The sequence below is a fragment of the Dendronephthya gigantea genome, unplaced genomic scaffold (assembly GCF_004324835.1).
Source record: "Dendronephthya gigantea isolate DGI-Jeju-01 unplaced genomic scaffold, DenGig_1.0 000048F, whole genome shotgun sequence".
Taxonomy (NCBI): Eukaryota; Metazoa; Cnidaria; class Anthozoa; order Malacalcyonacea; family Nephtheidae; genus Dendronephthya; species Dendronephthya gigantea.
Genome location: NW_021163058.1, coordinates 1,516,847 through 1,538,310, shown reverse-complemented (window position 1 = coordinate 1,538,310; position 21,464 = coordinate 1,516,847). Strand labels below are relative to the sequence as shown.

The following is a 21,464-nucleotide window of genomic DNA, read 5'->3' as shown; positions in this document are numbered from 1 at the left end:
GCAATTGGAGTCAGTGTTGGTTTTATTATCTTTCTTTGTATCCTTGGTATTCTCTATGCATTATGCCATTGCTGGCCCGGTTGCCCCTGTTATCACACTCCAAGCTTAGATACGAGATCAGCTACAGACAGTCCTGCGGCAGTAATACCAGTAGAACTATCACCACAAAAAACACAATTTTCTGGTAAAGGCGACGTTTTCTAATTGATGTGTTACTACACTCACGCCAGTTCAGGATCAATCTTACCAGCTATTACCACCGTATTATAGTCCTCTCCTAATATACAATTATTCATATGTAAATATGTTTCGTGTTAGTAGCTAAGGAGTGGTTCTTCCAGCAGCGTCTTCGAACCACTAACTCTCCAACGAATGCTCTAGCTTAGGTCGAAACGTCAAGAAGTTTTTAACCATTTTGTTTTTTTTACATTTGTGAATAGTTTATTGATAAGGTCCCAAACATCTCCTAGAATTCGTGTTTCATATATTCGTCTTTTGTCTATCTTTTGCCCGACAAATTTCTGTTGTTTCTTGTCTCCTGTGATATCCATGGATGTAAACCTGAATATATGAATATTGAGCGGTCTAGCTACGGCCCTGATCATGCCTCATGGGGTGAACCTCGCTTTGACATCGCTAATTTTGATGTCGTGCCATGCAAATCCGGTATACAGGGTGTATCAAACATGTGCAATATTCATATATGTTCGCTTGTATTCAATAGCAAAAGATCGTAGGCATCTGTGGATTATTAGCCTGAATAACAGAATCTATTTATACGCTTATTCCACGGTGGGGGGAAACGCGATAAATAGAAATACAGTACAGGGTGTCTCAAAAAAAACGCAACCACTTAATATTCTAAAATTCATATTGTTTATAAGCTCAATAGATTTTATGCCCCTGGGATTTTAAAATGGCTTCTAATCGTACAGTTTAACTGCTAATAGTCAAATCAGCTAAACTAATAATGGTGCAGCTAACAACCGAACAACGAGTTTTTATTGTCAACCTTATAAAATAAGTTGTAAGTAAAATTTTACTCGTTAAATACTTTCAATTCAGTTCGTTGGTTTACGCACCTGACTTTGTTTACCGACGATTGTGCCGCTAGAATATGATTACAAGCTTTCTCGCATTCCAGGGGCCAAACGTCTCTTGTGTTGTAGAACAAAGAGGATATTCATGAATACTAAGTGGTTGCGTTTTTTTTTATACACCCTGTATATTGATATAAATAGATATCAAGCAGTTTATCGCGTTTCCCCCCACCGTGGAATAAGCGTGTAAATAGTTTCTGTTATTCGCAGGCTAGGGAATTATTGGGTTGCAGTTTTTTTTATACACCCTGTAGTTTAAACAGGGCCTTAGTTCACTGTTATTTTGTTATTACCATCATTACCACAAGACATACGCTGTGATTCTGTGATTCACGGCAGTGGTCATGACAGACTCCGTGCGCAGACTCACACCATACTGCCTCGCAGCAAAACTCTGACTCACACTTGGATTCAATATGGCGGCTAATGGGGAACTATAGGAATTTAAAAACAATAAGTCAATACTAACAAATTATGAGTCCATGACTCAATTAACGCTTTTTTTGCTGTTAATTGACAATTAATTTAGTGTAATAAGCAAAAAATTACGAAAACAAAAGCAAAGAATGTTTCTATTCAGCGGTTGTGAAGAGCAACATTCAAATTGTATAAAAATGGTCGTCTATCCACTTGCATTGAATGTTCTGCTATCCGTAGCTGGATTTCTTCTGACGCTAAAAATTATTCCAGCCATGGGAAAGATGTTTATCACAGCAGGATTAAAGGGCAGGGATATGGGAAAGAAGGACAAACCAGAGATGTGAGTTGATACGTTCTAAATATCATATAATAAATAATGACCTAAAATATAAAAATTTATGAAAAAAAAATGTACAGTACATACTCCAGATGTTACTGTGAATACATGCCTAAGGACTATTTTGATGGAGAAATAATATTTGAATAGACCTGGTAAAGAAATTTTAGGAGGTACTTGGAGGTGTATCTGAAAGATGATTCTCCTTATTTCTAGTCCTGAAGCAATGGGTGTGTTATGTGGAGCTGTGTATTTGATATGTCTTTTTGTCTTTATACCATTTCCATTTTGGACAGTATGGTGGAAGAATGGTGTTGACGATTTTCCCCATCATGAGGTAATTTATGGAGGCTACAATTCTATCAGAGCATTGTAACATAAACCTAATTTTACTATTTTTCTGATTGTAGTTTGTTCAGTGGATAGCAGCTCTGTTGTCCATCTGTTGTATGATATTCCTTGGATTTGCTGACGATGTGTTAAATCTAAGATGGCGTCATAAGTTATTGCTTCCAACTATGGCATCACTTCCAATACTCATGGTCTATCTTGTTAACTTTGGCTCCACTACCATTGTCGTACCCAAACCATTTAGGTTCTTTCTTGGACTTTCTGTTAATCTTGGTAATTTTTCAGAGCATTGCAGTGGTCGGAAAATTTGCATGCAATTAATCTGTAGTATAGACCCAACTCATTAAAATATCCCCAATAAAATGGCTTTCTTTGAGCCATCTTAAATTTTGCTTTACTGATAGCCTTGTAATCCATGAGAAAAATTGCAAATAATTCAATTTTTGTATAAAAAAAGACATAACCTTTTTTAAGCAATAGAAAAGCTGAAACGCACAGTTTTACAGGAGTCAAATATGTCATTCATAGTGGTGAAACATCTGTGGGAATTATTTTGACTTTGTTTGGTTTTCATTATATAGGAGTACTGTACTATTTATACATGGGAATGCTTGCTGTATTCTGTACAAATGCCATCAACATTGTTGCTGGTATAAATGGTGTTGAAGTAGGCCAATCCTCGGTCATCACTTTATCTGTTATGTTATTCAACTTTCTTGAATTACAAGGGGATTGTTGGCGAGCACATCTCTTTTCATTGTATCTTCTAATTCCATTTCTGGCTGTTTCTTCAGCCTTGTTGTATTATAATTGGTAAGTTGGAAAAAATTAGCATGCTAGTGAATTGTTATGTTTTTTTGTGAAAGGCATGATCCAAGCCCTAGGATAGAGAATGAATGAAGAAGTGTTAATTTTTTTTAGGTATCCATCAAGTGTTTTTGTAGGTGACACATACTGTTACTTCGCTGGTATGACGTTTGCTGTTGTAGGAATCTTGGGTCGTTTTAGTAAAACTTTGCTGCTGTTTTTTATCCCCCAAGTTTTAAATTTTCTTTATTCACTGCCACAACTCTTTCACCTTATACCTTGTCCAAGGCACAGGTTGCCAAAGTAAGTTGATTTTAATTATGCCTGTCCTTTTTTAAGGATGAATTTACTCAACCCATCAGATATCTACTTTGTCTGGATAAAAATTAAAGAAATAACATAATACTGTACTGTATGTAGTTCCAACATATGAATCATCTGATCACAGGGTCTCAGTTGGTGTAAAAATAAGCAGTTAATTAACATGTGCTAAAAAAAGTTAAAAAACAATGGAGTTATGTTTTTACCTTTTGATTCCTATCTCCAGTAATTTAATCTTTCTGACATTGAATTGTATTATTTCTAGATTGAATCCAGAAACTGGTCTCCATGGGACCAGCAAATCCACTTTTAAGGAGTCAGATTTGAACTACCTTGGAAAGCTTAGCTTAGGAATTTTAGAGACCTTCAATTTGATCGACATAGAGCGAGATGTCGGCGAGGATAACGAATTCATTGAAATAAGTAATTTGACGTTGATTAATTTTGTCCTGAGATTGGCTGGACCAACGAATGAGAAGATACTCACAAGTTATATACTTGGTATTCAGGTATCTATCTAAAACTTACTTATATTTTTGACAGTTGTTTAAAACTTTAAATTGTACAACGTGAGCATAGAGGCTCATTTTTTCCCCAAAAACAAGCTGGCTTGCAATGTTCGGGCATTTAATTAAAATTAACACAAAGGTCAAGAGCCTAAGCAAATCGTAGGACATCTGAGCCAGAGTATAGAAATGGATTTAAACTCTTCTAAAAATGCCACACAGAAACTAAATATTTTTCATATATTTAGGTTGTAGGAAGTCTGATGGCCTTTCTTATTCGCTACCAGTTGGCCAAGTTTTTCTATGATGTCTAGCTATAGAAGACCATGAAATAGTAACACCTTTCAATTGTATCTTTGAAGAACTGGAACAATGATTTTTAATGGATTATCTTGTATACGATCCGCATCATATACATCCTCAATGTAACAAATCTGTAAGCGTGCGTAATGAAAAACGTTGTGAATAGGTCGTTTGTAAAAAAATTGAGACATTCTCATCCCGATATTCCGCACGATGTATACGTAATCCCACATTATACAGAAAACTAATAAACATGTAATTCACCAGATATAGTACTTACGGAGTATGCACGCAAATCGTAGAAAGATAATAGCGAGTTTAAGATGCACCAAGTCTACGACGCGGGCGTGACATGAAAACAGCCGCTAGTGGTGGGATGGCCCGTGGGAACCCAGTTTTAATTTGTTTTGCATATACGGTTTTGACTTTTTTTACCAAAAGGAGCTTATAATTTTTATCGCTGTTGTTAAACTGTGGAAATAACGTCAGTATTACTTTACGTCCGCGTCGTAGATTTGGTGCGTCGTAAAGGTACTAAACGTTGTCTAAATAGTTCATGTGGCACAACAGAACTGATAGAATAAAATGTTGACAATGGTCAAAAACGCAAGGACTGGGAACCAGAAATTACTGGAAATTAGATCAATCGACAATGACGTCAACTGTTTTAGAGGGAAAACCACTGGGGAAAAGATACCTTTCCTAATTTATTCGAGCCATCTTGGTAAAAGTACGCCTGAATCACTCACTTATACTAGGTAGGTCAGTGGCCAAAATAAAAGCGGTAATGCTATCATCTCGTTCTCGTTGAAGTGGTATAACCGCTAACTGCAGAAAAAAAGTTAGAGAGAGATAAAGATTTCTTCACCCATGAAGCGGTCTTACATGAATCCAAGCTCACCCCATATGCATGCATCATGAGGCGAATCTTTCCAACCATTAATTGCAGTATCTACGCTGCCATCACAGGGAGAATATATTGTATTTTTTCAAGCAAGTGCTCTGTATTTTTTCCTCTGTGAAGCTATAATATTTCTTTTCAAAGCGTGCGCGGGAGCTTGCTTTCTTCGTGGCGTATTTTGAAATGTTGCGCGTGCATTATGCTGATGTGAACGGTTTAATTAATTGAGGATGAATGTTTTAGTTAAATTTCGCTATTTTTTGTGACAAAGTACGTAGTGTGAAAATGCAGAGGCCATCAAGAAAAGGTATAACTTCTAAGGTTTTTCCTATTCATTATAAAAACTTTGAAATATAATATTTTTACTTCAATATCCCATCCAAGCGTAAAGTAAGTATCGTGTGTTGGTGTACGATCTGACGTTCTTGAGAATGATTGTGGTAATGGCCCTACTCAATATCCTCAGCCTGTTGACCATACTCTCACTATATTTCTAGCCCACACTCACTTGATATTTCGTGTAAAATTAAGATTAAATTACAGGTGGATCTCGCCCTTGTCAATCAAATGCAGCTACAACAGCTAACAAGAAGGAGATAGGTATATTATGATATTGCTTAGACTGAGAGATGACCTTTAATGCTTTCATTCAAGTCTCCGATAATAGAATAACGGATTTATTAGATGTGTGTAATACCCTCGTACTTTCCATAACAGTTTCACGACAGATTAACAATCGTCTTTGATTTCACAAGATTTGATGCCAGTGATTGCAATAATTGTTTCTCCTGGAACTTTGTAGATGAACGACGTTTGAGGAAGTTAAAAGTGTATCTAAGAAGTGTTAGCTATAATGGCAACGAGGGTATGCCAAAGTTTCCGACATTACAAGATCTGTATGAAGATACAATATTATCTGAAGAGTTTCCATGTGATACCATGAAACTGACAAGTCGACATCACTGTGCCCCAACACCTTTCTTAATAGCATGTTGCTTTAACAGACGATATCCTTTTAATGCGAAAAAACGAGGAGGGTAATCCGACTATAGTATTCTTTTTCTTTTGCGATTTTTTCTTTTAAGTTTTTCAGTTTTTGCGATTAATACGGCGCAAACCTTTCAACCATGCAAATGCATTATTTCATAGGACTCCAAAAGTAAAGACCAAGCCTTTAAATTATCAGCGTATGGAAAACAACGGCAGTAGTCCTTCGAGAGGAAAGACGGTTCAACAACAAGACATGATATCTTCCGGAGTGAAACAAACAAGCAAAACAACAAATGTTCAATACAAAGCTAGCACACCTATTGAATTAAGAAAGCCTCACGCTGCCTCCATAAAACAAGTAAAACCTGCGGAAAAGAATGAAAATGCGAAGATAATTGAGAAGGTAAAATTTTCTTTGACTTGATCATTTATTGTGGTTAAATAGAGAGCTTAAATCTTCATGGTTAAATAGAGAGCTTAAATCTACTTCATCGTTGTCTTTAGGGCAATTGTGTCGTTAATGGAAAGAATAGTGAGAAAAATTTGAACGTTTGCAAGAACGTTGAACTACCTACACAAATTAGAGATTTGGAAAAATGGAACAACATAACTACAAAAACGGACAAGCATTCGGGTGGCAAAATAGAAAATTGTGAAACTCGTAGGAAGGATGCACGTTCACATGCAATATATCATGATAAATCAAGTAAACCTGGTAAGTTGGAAACTGAAACGGGTTCAATAAAACTGAGAAGTAAAGACGATATATGGACAGAGAAGGAAGAATCAAGCGATGCCAATGAAGATATTTGCACTGGAACATTTTCAACCTTGAAGAAAAATTTCTCATGCGACGCACCACAAACAACACAAGTTGAAAATCAAGATGTTACGGATAAAACAAGTGATACCTCCAACACTGTAATATCACAAAAAGGAATAAGAGACGTTGATCAAACACGTGCATATGAAAAAGTTGAGAAAACGAAAATATCTGACGAGCCTGTACGAGGAAAAGAAAAAGAGAAATCAGTTGACGCTTCTCGTCGTAACTCGCTTCGTCTACTGACGTCGTCAAATAAAACTAAAACTATTATGACTTTGCACGACAAGGACAAGTGTATGCAAAAACAAAATGTGAAGTTTCCAGAGAAAATGAAGGCAAATATTAGTGAAAATGCAAGCACCAGATTGCGAAGCCGAGCTGTGATCAAACAACCTGGTCATAAGAATCAGCATCAAAAAGGTCATCACGCAAAAGAAAAATAATTCTTTATTTTTAAATAATCTTTAATATGTTCAACACAAAATGCTGGAATAATAATAACAGCAAGGAAATATGATAAAATTATTCTTATAAAACTCTTGCAAAAAATGTAATTTCTATGTCTCAAGCAAACTAATTTAATAATTATGTAGTACGTGCTCATTTCTCTAATGACGGGCAGACTGGTTTAGTAAAAAAGTAGGTCCTAGTGCAAAATATCCGAATCCAATCAGAAATATTTCGCTGAGAAAAAGCGCCCGAAGCTTAACAGTCTTGACTCTTGATCTCTTTAAACTGTCAATTTGCGTGACTCTGGTCACAAACAACAACCCATTTAATCTATTCTTCAAATCAGCAAAACAATTAACACAACTGACATATCTCATTTAGGCCACAGGCCATGCATGTAGCCTAGAAACTAAAATTCTTGCTCTTTAACTGTAATTGCATTGTTATCAATTTGATAATGAAGTAATAAGTCTGACAATAGAGTGCATTCATCATTTTTTATACGCTGGACACAAAAGAAAGAATTGCCAAGTTTTTGTACTTGAATGAAGTTTGAAATCCAGTGCATATACAATCCTAGCTTCTCAGCATTAAATATTACATCACCTTGCACAGTTTCAGCAAGGACAAATGAGCTGGTTGCATCTGAACAGGCTTCCCTAAATGTAAATACAAAATAATAAGCTATAACCCTGGATTCAAGTTTTTAGGATTTTAGAAAACTTGTATTGACGAAAATTCCAATAAATTATGCTCTGCCAGAAACATTAATTGAATCTAAAATATGGGCAATTTTTCCTAAAGTCAGTGATAAGTCTGGCATTTTATTTATATTTGAGAGTTGTATAATTTTTCCTGAAGACATTTGCCTGCCCCACAAAATTTAAGCCCACGTACCATACATGCCTATGATGAAACTTGAATACATATAAGGGGAATGGAGTCCAAGTGTAAACCAATCATAATATATTGGTTCATTTACAATCTAAAGATATATCAAATAGGTATGGTTTACATCAGGTGGTCCTCATAGTGTGCAGTGGGCAAAACAGTGATCAAAGCACCATAAACTGCAGCCCAGAAATGTTTTTGTTCTCATGGCGCTCGCGCATGTATGTGACAATAATAAAATAATTAATATTATAATATTATTAAATTTAATTAAAATTATTATCATAATAATAGACCGAACAGTCCGAACTGTGACCATTGACTGTAACATTTCTGGGCTGCTATGGTTATACCATTTTGATTAATTATTAAGTTTAAACATCGCATAATTACATATTTTTAGACCAAAATTTTAGAGCATCAATCATATAAGCCATGCATTTTGCCAATCGATTTGTGTCCTCTGTTCTTGTCTTCTTCTCTTGAAAATACCAATCAAAATCATCGATCAACACATGTCGACTGTAAACAACTCGTGGATTCTGTGATCTGTCCAGATGAGCACTTGCAAAATATTCTATTAACTCGACATAATTTGCCAAATAGACAATATAAATACGTTCTAAAACCACTGTTGACGGCTGTTTTCGCCCATTTACAAACAATGGTAGTTTAGTAAAAACCTTAGGTGCAATGAAAAGAACGCTGTCCCCGTTTTCAGCACAGGTAATGGCATGTTCAAATAGTAAACTTGTTTTCCCACATGACTTTGGACCAGCAAGCACGTGTCCGTCTACTCCTTTGATGTAGATTATATTTTTATTGCATTTGCTTGCAACTGGAACCTTTAATAGTTTAGTTAAACAGGAGACCCTATTCGACATATTATCTTCGCAAATGTTTAAGATTCTATTAAATTTTCAAAGCAGGTAACCCCGTAACCCTGACTCTAGGGACCGCCTGCCATGCAGGCTACTCTGACTCTTGCATGAAACCAGAAACCAAAGAAAGAGTACTACACTTTGATGAAACCATCATTCTTTGCCGCTGCTGATAAAACTCATAAAAGGCAAGGGGGGAAAGCTGCCTCTGCTGCCCTCCCCTAGTTCTAGTGTTCCGGCGTTCCTAGACTCTTGTCTGAATTTCGGGCGTTTGTTTGACTAAAAATTTCTAAATTCGAATTTAATGTACTACAGTCTATAAAGGTAGAACTTCGAAAGGAACGTCGTCATGACAAAACCGTCGAAAGGACACGTACTGCTTCTTTAAGAAAATTAAGAAAATATATAAAATTTCCCTCAGTCATTAGTTAGGAAGTTGCAGACAAAGCCAAAAGCAAAGAAACTATGAATTTTCTGAGTGAAAATCGAGCTTCACAAATCCTAATTTCACCACTAAAACGAGTTCATTCTCTAGAACAATTGAAAACAGTCTTGAATTTAAATATTCAATACTTATATATGCTTTCAACTGTGCTGTATATGCTACTTATCTGTCTTATCAGTTATCATCCTCCCCTTTGATGCCACCTTGTTCTTTTTACTTTTGTTTTTGTATTGCTCATGCCGTAGGCGTAGCCGTATAATACGTTACGTTCAAACTACCTTACGTTTAGAGGCAGATTACATGCTGACTTTGTTGAGTTTCAAAGGTATTGTAAACTACAGACAAATACTTGGGAGCAGGTACCCAGCCGCACGCATGGTTATTGAAAGAAGTTTATTTCAGAAACAGAAATACGTCAGAGCACGTGGCATCAAAATAATGCCAATACAAATATTGTACAAACCATATGTCGCCTTTGTCACACGCAGATGTCATATTATTATTAAGACAGTTGTCATTCACACAGGCTAAGAGTATATTTACTGTAATATTCATTGGCTGGCAGGCTGGTCTAGATGCGTTTTGACTGAATTTTTACTATAAACGTTGACATGTTTAAAAAGTTATCTACGCCGACAGGACAAGCAACATTGAACTGGTCGGTCTTAGCCTTAGTAGAAGGTAACTCGGTGATTTTCATCAGTAATTTTCAGTTTAAATATTGATGCAATATGCACTTTAGCTTTATCGTTTTCTGCACTGTTATAATCAACAGATTTATTAGTATTTAGTATTATACTCTCACAATGTTATTCCTTAAAGTCATCTACAGAAAACGCCTTGACGGGTATGTGATACTATGCACATAAAAACATTTCAACAGATTTGTCACCATGCAAATGATGCAATGTGGTTGCAATATTAATTCTTGTTTCCTGTTACCGTCATGTCAGGACTTGTCGTGACAAGTTCGAAACACAGAATTATTGCATAGCAAGACTATTAACATTGTCATATTTGTCTCAAATTTTTAAACAAGTTTGATATAGTTTCGAAATAACAGACATTACAAAGATTTTTTAGGCAGGTTGCCAACATAACATTTGATGATATGCCGCATTATATTAAATTTCGGTCTGATATCAACGCTTTTCAGCAGCCAAGTCAAATTGCTTCGTTTGTTACATACCTCTATGATTACAAGAAATATTTTTTATTTGTGGATTCTTTACTTTCCTCGTGAAAATACACCAACGTTTTTCTCAATGATATCACATTTTCTTAGTCCTCTTTTTGGCGTGTTCACGCTCAATATAGCTACGTATATACAGCGTATATACGTTTTCTTCTTAAACCGTAAAAGGTGTTTTTTTAATATTGCACATAATCGTTTCTGCTACTTTCATTTTAATAAAGTTGCCAGTGAATGCACAGAAGACGAACTTCACGAAGACGAAAAATTTTTCAAAGAAAATTGTTCAAGTGCTTCAAGTTTAAAGAAAGTTGTGTCAAACGCACTGTCCCTTGTGTTGTGTGCATTAAAAGGCATACACTTTGCTAGTCAGAGAGGAGTATTCCTAGGCTTCAACTGAATTAGGACACTGAGTCATTTTCCTTGAGTTGGAATAATGAATATCGTTTTGTAGGAACATTAATCGAATTCATATTAGAGACGGGAAACTCGTCTGATGCATGTGAATCTGGTCACAGACGGGTTTCTGGGCGTCCGAACTTTCCAGTCTAACTTTTCCCGCTAAACAGACGGGTAAGTTGGACGGGAATCTCGTCTGGCCGAGACGGATAAATCAGACGAGTTTCAGAAATATCAACACGGTCACGGAAGGTACAAGGCTAAGAAAAAACAAACAAAATTTTTATTGTAATAATTAATTACGATACACTTTTTAGCATCACCCGAACCATCACATCTAAAAATTTAACCACTCCTATTCATATTTAGACGGGTCAATTTTGACCATCATATTTAGACCATCAACTTTCCCGTTGAGTTTGATGAGTTTCCCGTCTCTAATATGAATTCGGCTATTGACAGCCACATTGTCACATTGCATTTGACGCAGCAAAAGATTGTAAGCGATTTTTGGAATAAATTATTGGAATCTATTAGAAATATAAAATCTATTCTTATCTGCACTGCCATTGGGCGCACCAATACATATTCGACCTTCACTTGTTATTTTTTAATTTCTTGTCGATGCATTATGTCTTAGGGCCTGTTTACATGGAGCGCGTTATCCCAGCTAGGCGAGTTTTGAAGTAGAACGCGCTGTTAAAATTGCTAGTTATTGTTTTAGGGTCTGTTTACATGCAGCAAGGCTTAACCTGATCAGTCTTTTATTATTTGCAGGCGTTTTGCCGTTTTCACCTCGCCTAACCGGGATAACTCGCTCCATGTAAACAGATCCTAAACCTTAACCTAGCCCTAGGCCATAATGGCCTAGCACTTAGCACTAAGCTAAATGCAAAGACTTCTTAAAACGACTCATTAAAAGTTTAAATTTTTTAAAGCACACGAATTGGTGCCATTGGAAATTTGAGGACAGTTGAGGCACAGAATACCTATCAGAAGGACATCTCCATTGTTTTTTGCGGGCTGTTGGCAGGGGGGTTTCTTCCCGTGATTCATCACTCAGCAAGTACCGTTAATGGAAGTAATCACCCCCCTGCCCATATTGAAAATGGGCTGTTGGCAGAGGGGTGATTGTCTCCATTTACGGTACTTGCTGAGTGATGAATCCAGATAGGTATTTTCTGGTTGAGGTAGCCTCGTAGATAATTGTTCATATTGGGTTTAAAATATTCAAAGTTCACAATAATTGATTACACTGCGTTAAACTTCGCATTTTTCGGCGTCGCATCGAATGCAATTCAAACAATAGATAATGAGATGATAATGAAGCTTAATGAGGTCGATCATCTCATTATCTATTGTTTGAATTGCATTCGACGCGACTAAAATGCAACGTCTAACACAGCCCTCAGAGTCGCGACGCTATATCTATTTTATCCTTGATGAAAATACAATTATTAAAACAATGGAAGTGGTTTAGGAACAATAGCGTGCGTGCTTATAGTTGTTATATCGGATTGGCTGAAAATAGTTTTATCACCCAAGCACTAAAAAATTGTAAACGTGATTTGGATATGAAAGCAGAGTTGCCAGGTTACTGTATAAATTAGCCAAATATTATTACCATAATCGTTGTTTTCATTGTTTGAAACAAAGAAATCAGAGGGCCGACTATAACAATGTTTGGCTTCTTTTTTAGCAATCTGGCAATCCTGTATGAAAGTTGTAGTTAATATATGACAGCTGCCAGATGCATTGTCACTCTTCATACATGGGTATCTGAAAGTTAAAGATGAAAGTCAAATTAATAAAGGTAAGTTGAGGTAGTAACGTATACGGGCTTATCACTTGACCGCCATGGATTATAACGACACTGAATTTGTGCGTTTATTATTCCAATGTATGCGAAAAAACGTGTCGAAAATGATTGAATTCGGTGTAGGCGTTACTCGAAAGTTACGGATACAAAAGAAACGGATAAGTAACCCAACTGTTTTTCGCCAAAACTGAAACGAGTCGATTATGTTAAAAGGCAATGGTATTCATTTATAAATGGATAAATGCTGAGGACAAAAACGACAGTTCCATGGTGTGATGGTCAAAGATGGTCAACTACATTATCCCAACTATAGCGTGTAATGTCAACGGGGCTTTAGTCTAGTTCAGTAGGTCTGGTTCAGACATAGGCCAAGGGAATTCAGTTTGTAGTGTAAACACTACTAATTGAGGCTAATCGAGCCAAGCTGCCCCCCCCCCCAAAAAAACATATAATTCATATAATCAACAAGCTGGAAATGCTGTACGAGTTCCGTTGTCGTCGCCATGTTGGATAACGTTCGCAAAACATTTTCCACATGATTTTCCTTGTTTGCATTTCTAATCATATTTCTAATATTATCGACCACGGCGGTGACAACTCTCTTTGTCTTATGAACCCCCTTGCAAAGGCAGTCGATATAAAATTGCATTGAACGTGAATTTATGATTTATGAAAATTTAGATTTTGTCGTTATTGAAAAACTTCAGGATTAGAAAACGAAGTGGAGGTAATGCATGAAGGCCCTTTTTACACTATACCGCATGATTCGCATGTCCAGTCCACGACATCAAAATTATCCCTTTTATCAAAGCGTAACGCGATCTGTCAAGTGAATAATTTCTGGGGACAGAGATTCCCTAACACAACATGTCATGACCATGTGAATCCGGTATAGTGTAACTGAACGAGGTCAAAATGACTGAATGACCAGAAACTGGTTAATTGATTGACCGAAACTAACGTTATATGTTACGAAAATAACGCTGTATATGATTTCTTAAAGATGATATACTGTTCATCGTCACGCAAATGTACAACAACAATTGTACTACGCCATACTGAATGGTTAAAACATGACTTGTCGAAATTAACTTCATTTTATTTTAGAAATTTCCGAAGAAATTGAAATGCAATATCTTCACGAAAAATGGAATACGAGTAAAGATCTACTGTCAAATAAAGAACGGAAAACATTCGGCAAAAAACATAAGAAGAAAGCGAGAAAATATTTCATTTTTAATCCTGCTATCGGGATTTTTTCATTACCATCTCTGATACATAAAAACACACTGAACCAAAACTTACCACTAATCAGAAAGCGCTCGATTTGATTGAAAATGTAACTAAATCCAGAAGATTCTTATAGTTATAGAAAATATATTATGTGTATTTGAGTCTAGATTAGTTTGATCGTAGTTAGTTAAAAGGTCCAATTATAATGGAGTAAGTAATTTATCGAACTGAATGCCTTTTTTTGGCGAGGAGTCGCCGTTAAAACGACGCTTAGGGGCTGTTCACAATATACTAATTTAAGAGTGAGATGATTCAGTGAGGTAAAGTTAATCGCTCTTCGTTAAATCTTGGGTAACCAGGCTCAATGTGAAGGATATTTATTGTCTCTGAGGCCTTGGTTATACGTCGCATTTTGGTCGCGTCGAATCTTCATTCTCAAGCCATAGTTAATATACCGTGCGTCCCCTATTGAAATCACTCTCTTTTGTTGTTAAGAGTACCTTTTTGGGACACACTGTATTAACTATTTAACTATGTTCAGGTTTAAAGAAACTAACTGTCGATCAGAGGCCTCTGATGTACGGTTGTTGAAGTGTCAACTCTCTAACGAATCGAGCTCTGATCCATCGAGATTAGAGCTTAGAGAGAATAGTAGAGAAACGATGTCAATGTGTCTCAAAGTTGAAAAATGAAAATTCATCCCAAATTCCTAGCTCCCGAAATACCAGCACTGGGAAGCACTGGCTGAGCCTGAATGAAATAATTTTATCTTACATGAGGTATTCAAAATATCGACTTTCTAGTTCCAGTCTTCTTGGCTGCATAATCCAATATGGTGGATGTTTTTTTTTAATTATTCTTCATCGATTTCGTGTTATAAATAATATATTCTTCCCATGATAATGGTTTCCTAAGATATTTACATCATCATGCTATTAAATGGCATCTCATTCGTCTATTTATACTTGGAAACGACAAGAAAGTAAACCGGTTAGTGGCTAAACAAATAAGAATTATTGTTTGATTAAAATTCATTAAATACACAGATTTTTGGGCACAACAAAGTTCCAAAAACTCTGTATATTAAAGTTGTCAAGTACCTGCAATTGCAAAGCGCAATCATATTGACTGCACATTCTCTCAGCTAGAGATGTAATGTGGGAGACACAAATTATAGTCTATTTTGACTGTACCTTACTGCATACTTTATTTACATCTGCACTCAGGCTTCTATGGCTGCCTTTTAATATACTCTTGACTTCAGCAGCCATGCAAAATGCATTCTCAGTTATACAGTATATAGATTTTTCTAATAATTTTAACTAGGTATTTTCTTCGCGGGGAAATGTGCAAGAATGGGTCAAGGTATGTTATAAGGTTTCCTTTTTTTCATTTGATCAGTTTATGCTTTGCAGATATGTTTGAAACCATTAATTATCTTGGAAAAATGATTACATGCCTAATGTTGAAATATGCACTTTGGCATTTTGTCTGTTGGTATATATTCATACATTTGTCTTATACCAGACTGACTTTTCAAAATGGAATTAAACCTACATACCTGTGCTATTCAGGAGCAAAGCTCTATAACCACTAAGTACTGGTATCACAGATGGAATGGGTATTGCACTTTCTTTTTCGTATATGAACATTGAATTGTGTGGCACTGCTCCAGAATCACAGAGGTGTGTGTGTTTGATTCCTGCTGGAGAACCTCAGTTTGAAAAATTTAATGTATGTTGATTTGCACATGATTTCAGCAAGTTCAAAAAGCATGTGATGATGCAGCCAAGGATATATTCGGCAATAATACCTGTGAGGTATTAGGTAGAAGAGATTTCTTTGTTGATGATGATGCTATCTTAGAAGGTATTTACAACTCTCTTTGTGCTATGATATCTACTAACAGGCTAGCAATCCAAGAGGGTTTACAAGTTGGAAAACATTCTGTTTATCAATATATAATCACATAACTTTCTGCTATGTTTGTCTACTCTATACATTTTCACAATACTCTTTTTGTATACATAAATCTTTTGATGAGCTTTTTTACCTAGGTCAAGACATAATTGATTCATGGATTCATACAAAGAACGTAGATGATCTACTGGCAGAATGTGACATTGAGGATGAAGTACCCAGCATACCATTGGTATGCTATGATAAACCAACACTGTCTGAACATTCTCGCTATAACAATATACATAGCTCCAGTCTTTTTGATTCAGCAAATCATTATAACAAAGTTGGTGAAGAAAAACCAGGTGAAGAAAAACTATGTCACATATAGTTTGTAAATGTAGTTGTTGCTCATATGTAGTCCTTTTTTTCATAGCTACATCTATGTAGATATTTACTTTATATAAGTGTTTCTAATATTGTATAAAAAAGGAACAGTAAAATTTTGGTATATATAGGTAGGAATGATATTAGCACTCAAATTTTGTTATATTTCTTGACAGTTTTTGAATTAGATGATGATTTTGATGAGGATAATGCTGTTCATGAAGTGGTTTGCAATATGCTGGAAAAGGATGTGGTTGACGTATGTTCTGTGAATGATGAAACTATGTTCAAGACCAAGACTAAGAAATTTAGAGATCCAACACCAAAGATGAAATTAAGACATGAGCAGGTGAACACCTGAGCCAATAAACTTTGTGTTTTCAAAATATCCTGCTAGAAAACAACATATTTTATTGTCAGGTGAAAGAGAGAGCAAATCGGAGAAAAATTGCGTGGAAAAATGCAAATTTGAAGAAGATAAATAAAAAAACGGTCGAAGAAGAGGCGCGAAAGCAATTACAACGTGAAGAGAAACAACGTTTGGATAACATGAAACGAGAAGAGGATGAAATACGGAAGGAAATGGTGAAAATAAGGCGTGTTATGCAAGAAGAAAACGTACAGCGTGCCAAACAATATACAAGGTAATGAGACATTATTCTCACGTTGCTCTATATGTATTTTACTTGATGATAAAGAATCCATACTGTTCTGAATCCCCAAATTACCATCGTTACCATCCTGAAGTCAAATGCTGACTGCTTAATATATCCCAAATTGTGCCGTTAGAAAGACAATCAAAGTTACTTTACAATTTAAGACAATCAAAGTTACTTTACAATTTTTTAGAAAAATTGAAAGTGAGGAAAAGGCAACGAAACTCGCTAAGGAAGATGTTAGAAAACATCAAGAAGAAAATGAGGAAAAATTAAAACGAGATAATGAAGCAAAGGAAGTAGCGAGGAGAAAGTTGTTGATTCAGCAGGAACAAGAAGAATACAGACAGCGACAAGATCTTAAGGTATGTAACTTCACTACAACACTCACAGTTGTAACACTCTCTCTTCCCAGGCCCTTCTTTTTGCCGGGTTGACCCTGACTGAGGTATGGGCAACCTGACTGATGACTGAGATATAGGCAACATGCATTCTATACGCAAGCAGGTTCGGTAATGGACTTACAGCACCACCAAATTATGTAAACGCATTTATAATCCTACTGCAAAACTGTGTCTGACATGATTCCAAACTCAGTGTTTCGCCTCAGACTCCAAGACTTTTAGAATATTAAATTAAAAGTTTACTAAAAACGTCACATTTTCTTAGCTTCTTCAAAGCTGTTTCTCTTCATGGTATGCTTTGGTCGTTAACAAGCAAATCAAATGCGGCAAAGCTCGAGCTTTATTAGAATGGAGACGGAAATTGCGCATTTGGAATGCGTGGAGGACTTATGTTTTACGTTCAAGAAGCGAACGAGAGACGAGGTCCCTTAATGAAGAAATGAAAGAACGCCATCGGTAATGTGTACTTTTGTGTACCATAGGGTATCGGGACTATATACTCAACATGTATCACGTCATGTATCACATGATACATCATGTATCCATAGCCCTGAACAGGACGAGTAACTGGACGAGTATTTTCATCAAACGTTTGATAATCAGAATGTTCGTATTTATTCTTTGATAGAAAAGAAGTTCTTGCTGACAGGTTTTATCGCCAAATTCTGTTTCATCGTTGTCTCTCAGCTTGGCTGTCTTGGGTTGAGAAGGCAAAGGAAGATCGTGCGTTAAAGGAACAGCATGATAAGAGAGCTGAGAAAATAACCACTTTGTTGAAAGCTGCTGCTTCTGGACAGTTGTGCCAAGATCAGAACGTTGAAGAAGAGACTGGATCCGATGTCAATCCTGTTGAGGAGCTGGTAATACTTTATCTTGCATCATACGTAGATGGACAATATACGTGCTGAGGTTTTCAACTTCTGCATGTAGAAACAATTGCATGTGCAAATACATAAATGCATAGTTTCATGCAATTTATACATCACTGATGTTAACGATTTTGTTCCATGATTGATAAAAATTGACACAATTCGACTTCATTTTATTGACTAAAGAAATGCAGTAGCTAAATAAAAATAAACAACAGATTTACCATGATTTTGCCTTTAGCTTTTTGCCAAGGCATTAATCTTTCAATCCGTTTGGCCTACTATTCTGGGCAGTTGAAAACGAAAAGGATGTAGAACTAAATGTTTTATTTGTATCAAATAGGATGGAATTCCCTCGAAACCGTACGAAGTTACAGGCATCGAGAGAAACTCTGGTCTTTCAAAATCTCGAAAAGAAAATCCTCCAAGACAAGCTTGGCCTCACGAAACATTGAGGGAAATGAAGGCTAGAAATCCAAAGAAGAAACAAAACGCACTGCTAGAAGGCATCGCTTCAAAGACGACACAGCCAGAAAACAGCAAAAAAGCAATGCAGGGAGAAGATAATCTTCCCATCGAGAATACTTCTAAACACCAGAAGAAGGATTCTCAACCGAAACTATCGTCTTACAAAAAGAATGAGGAAAAAATACAATCTCATGATCCACCGTCAAATACTGAAATAAATGATAAAAAATATATCAACACTGAAGTTAAAGTTAACACTGAACACAGCATTAAACGAGAAAGCGATACATGTATAACAAAAAAGAAAGGTTTAGCCGTTGAGGCTTTGCAAAGCAGTCGTTCAACTTCGTCTGCTGAAAGTAAGTCAAAAGTGATCTCCAAAAAACCGCCTACAAAGCCATTGCATTTAGGTATGTGAAGATGTTTCTTGTTTTTATTTCTTCTCATTTATTATGCTGCTGCTGTTGTTAACTTGCACTGGGCTTTTCTACCACATTGTCATGTTTGTTTTTCTAACGCAATATTGGCCTTTTCTTTATCAGCCATGGAGGAACGTGCGAAAGCAAGGGCGGAAAGAAAGTCTCTTATGGATGCCAAAAAGAGAGCAGTTGAAGAAGAAAAGTTGGTTTGTATACCTTCATGTTATCGCTAACGACCTAATGCCGCTGCTCTGAATTCAGTCATGCAAAATTTATATGAGCGTGGAATAATCATCATGATAGAAAGTGCACTTTGATTTTGATACAGCTTGTAGAGTTAGCAATAAGTAATGTCGTATAAGTAATGTTCTTACCCTCGCTAACTATATATATAGGGAAGCTAGAAATTTTCGTTTCGATTTAGGCCAAGTTAAAAAAAGAGCAAGAGGAGAAAGAGAGAGAAATTCTTGCTGAAAAACAAGCAGCTTTACAGAAGAAAAGGGAAGAAATAAAATTAACAAAGCAGGTAAATGAATTTTTAGCACTTTACCACTATTATGTATTCAAATACTGAAATATAATAATACTCTTTGTATGTTTACGATGTTGTATACTTTCCGAATCTCTGTGGCACGTAGCGATAGTACTTGTTACTGTATATATCAACAATAGTTACTAATATCTCTGTATATTTCAGCGAGAAATCGAAAAACAACAACGTCTTAATGAGATAAAAGAAATGAACAGAAAAGCCGATGAGCATTACCACCGAATGCTGTTGAGGAATTTTGGTTTCTTACCTTGGAAGAAATTGATCTTGATTAAGCGCGAAATGCTGAACAATGCTGAAGTATTTTGTAACAGGAATCTACAAGGGAGTTGCTTTCGTAACTGGCTTGCATATACAAGATCAGAATGTAAACGAAGGAATCATCTTGCTGATAACCTGTACAAATCTTCACTTGTTCGTTCTGGATGGAAGTCATGGAGAAAGGTAAATGCTAATAGCCGTTAAATCATACGTTTAGAAATATGAATCATTAAAGTTTACGCTTGATGCTTTACATAATAGACTGATGATCAGACGTGGTTTGTAATGTACGTAATCAACCCTAATCATCCGCTCCGCTCATTAGACTCCAGGATTCATAACTACTGTAATTATAATAGTTTTCTATAAATGATAGGAAATTTTAAAACACAAATGTTTCGATGTAGAAAAGTATGGAAATCAATCTTCAGTTGCATACCATGCATGCGTAAAAGGGATATAATTGTGAATGTGTTCGCAATTTTTTTGTTTGACTTTGTTTGTTTGAACTTTGCCACACTATCATTAGTCCGACCAGTTACGTATTTCTTCTGCTTATCAATCATTCTCTAAAGTTATCGTTGTTTTATATCTTTTAGTACCGTAATCATCTGGCAGAGATGGACAGAATTGCTCAAGAATTCTCCAAACGTTTTGTTGCTAAAAAATACATCAAAATATGGCAAGATTACGTGATTGAAGAACGACTGATGTACTGGGATAAAGAGAACAGGGCTGACGAACACAGCGACAAGTACGTTTTTTATCTTTTTTTTTACTGTCAATGCTGTCGAGGCAAAATTATGAAAAATGCCGAAATATTTTATAAGAAATGTTTTTAGTGGTGTGCATGCTTCATGCAGAAATATGCATTCATACGCTTGATTGAATGGTGGTTCCGTTCTTGTTAGTGTCAGTGGTGCTGAGATTTCCTCTAATTTTAAGATGCGTTTTTATACGTACGGTCTCCACATATTAATTGTGCCATTAGAGAAGAAACTGTAGATTGATCAACGCAAAGTGGAACCATGAATTGTAAGATAATAAATGTACATTCTGCCTGATTTTGTAGACGATTGCTTCGCAAGACGATGACCTACTGGAAGAAATACATCCCACTGCTAAGAGAAGACGAAAAACGTGAAAAACGAAGAAGTGATTTAAGGAAACATGTTTTGTCGCTTCTTCCTGATTTTCAGACCTCACATCACTCACCATAGCATCTTCCGTATGAGTTTGTCATTCATTTTATTTATTTTGCTATAAAAGCTTTTTGGTAGTGTATACACTACACTATAGTGTCAAACATGCACTTGTATCATATGCGTGCTTACAAATTAAATAAACTCCGAGATCAGAATGTTTGCCAGAATTGTAAT

General features: G+C 36.0%; 3 protein-coding genes and 1 long non-coding RNA gene across 5 annotated transcripts; 3 read left to right on the top strand and 1 right to left on the bottom strand.

The window, feature by feature from the left end:
- The first annotated feature begins 1,500 nt into the window (after positions 1–1,500).
- LOC114528278 (UDP-N-acetylglucosamine--dolichyl-phosphate N-acetylglucosaminephosphotransferase-like) lies at positions 1,501–4,715 on the top strand. The gene is made up of 7 exons (XM_028549912.1): positions 1,501–1,860; positions 2,074–2,194; positions 2,268–2,481; positions 2,790–3,021; positions 3,130–3,318; positions 3,602–3,845; positions 4,091–4,715. The coding sequence occupies exons 1-7, from the start codon at positions 1,667–1,669 to the stop codon at positions 4,154–4,156; spliced, it is 1,260 nt and encodes a 419-aa protein (XP_028405713.1). The 5' UTR covers positions 1,501–1,666; the 3' UTR covers positions 4,157–4,715.
- Positions 4,716–7,370: 2,655 nt separating this feature from the next.
- LOC114528216 lies at positions 7,371–9,250 on the bottom strand. Its single transcript, XM_028549839.1, has 2 exons — positions 8,597–9,250; positions 7,371–7,971 (listed from the first exon to the last, which is right to left on the bottom strand). The coding sequence occupies exons 1-2, from the start codon at positions 9,085–9,087 to the stop codon at positions 7,722–7,724; spliced, it is 741 nt and encodes a 246-aa protein (XP_028405640.1). The 5' UTR covers positions 9,088–9,250; the 3' UTR covers positions 7,371–7,721.
- A 758-nt stretch (positions 9,251–10,008) lies between these two features.
- LOC114528218 lies at positions 10,009–14,286 on the top strand. Its single transcript, XR_003687473.1, has 4 exons — positions 10,009–10,210; positions 10,946–12,933; positions 13,621–13,666; positions 14,047–14,286. It is a non-coding gene; the product is annotated as an uncharacterized LOC114528218 (long non-coding RNA).
- A 712-nt stretch (positions 14,287–14,998) lies between these two features.
- On the top strand, positions 14,999–21,462 carry LOC114528247 (coiled-coil domain-containing protein 191-like). Of its 2 annotated transcripts, XM_028549872.1 has the most exons (15): positions 14,999–15,162; positions 15,499–15,537; positions 15,933–16,041; positions 16,230–16,436; positions 16,635–16,807; positions 16,879–17,102; positions 17,308–17,479; positions 17,784–17,974; positions 18,147–18,378; positions 18,731–19,265; positions 19,398–19,480; positions 19,699–19,800; positions 19,972–20,268; positions 20,685–20,839; positions 21,158–21,462. In XM_028549872.1, exons 1-15 carry the CDS (start codon positions 15,112–15,114, stop codon positions 21,303–21,305), a joined length of 2,718 nt encoding a protein of 905 aa, XP_028405673.1. In that variant the 5' UTR covers positions 14,999–15,111; the 3' UTR covers positions 21,306–21,462. The 2 variants fall into 2 exon arrangements, with proteins under 2 accessions (XP_028405673.1, XP_028405674.1); XM_028549873.1 differs by lacking the exons at positions 14,999–15,162; positions 15,499–15,537; positions 15,933–16,041 and having other exon boundaries at positions 16,249–16,324.
- Positions 21,463–21,464: the final 2 nt, after the last annotated feature.

Bases quoted from the DNA above. Each gene is read 5' to 3' on its own strand.
- LOC114528216 (XM_028549839.1), bottom strand. From the start codon at position 9,087: ATGTCGAATAGGGTCTCCTGTTTAACTAAACTATTAAAGGTTCCAGTT. The intron at 7,972-8,596 runs GTAATTATGCGA...ATTTACATTTAG, and splicing joins AAATTTTGGTCTAAAAATAT to GGAAGCCTGTTCAGATGCAA.
- LOC114528247 (XM_028549872.1), top strand. From the start codon at position 15,112: ATGGCATCTCATTCGTCTATTTATACTTGGAAACGACAAGAAAGTAAA. The intron at 16,808-16,878 runs GTGAACACCTGA...TTTTATTGTCAG, and splicing joins TGAAATTAAGACATGAGCAG to GTGAAAGAGAGAGCAAATCG. The intron at 19,801-19,971 runs GTAAATGAATTT...TGTATATTTCAG, and splicing joins AAATAAAATTAACAAAGCAG to CGAGAAATCGAAAAACAACA.
- LOC114528278 (XM_028549912.1), top strand. From the start codon at position 1,667: ATGTTTCTATTCAGCGGTTGTGAAGAGCAACATTCAAATTGTATAAAA. The intron at 2,482-2,789 runs GTAATTTTTCAG...TTCATTATATAG, and splicing joins TGGACTTTCTGTTAATCTTG to GAGTACTGTACTATTTATAC. The intron at 3,846-4,090 runs GTATCTATCTAA...TCATATATTTAG, and splicing joins GTTATATACTTGGTATTCAG to GTTGTAGGAAGTCTGATGGC.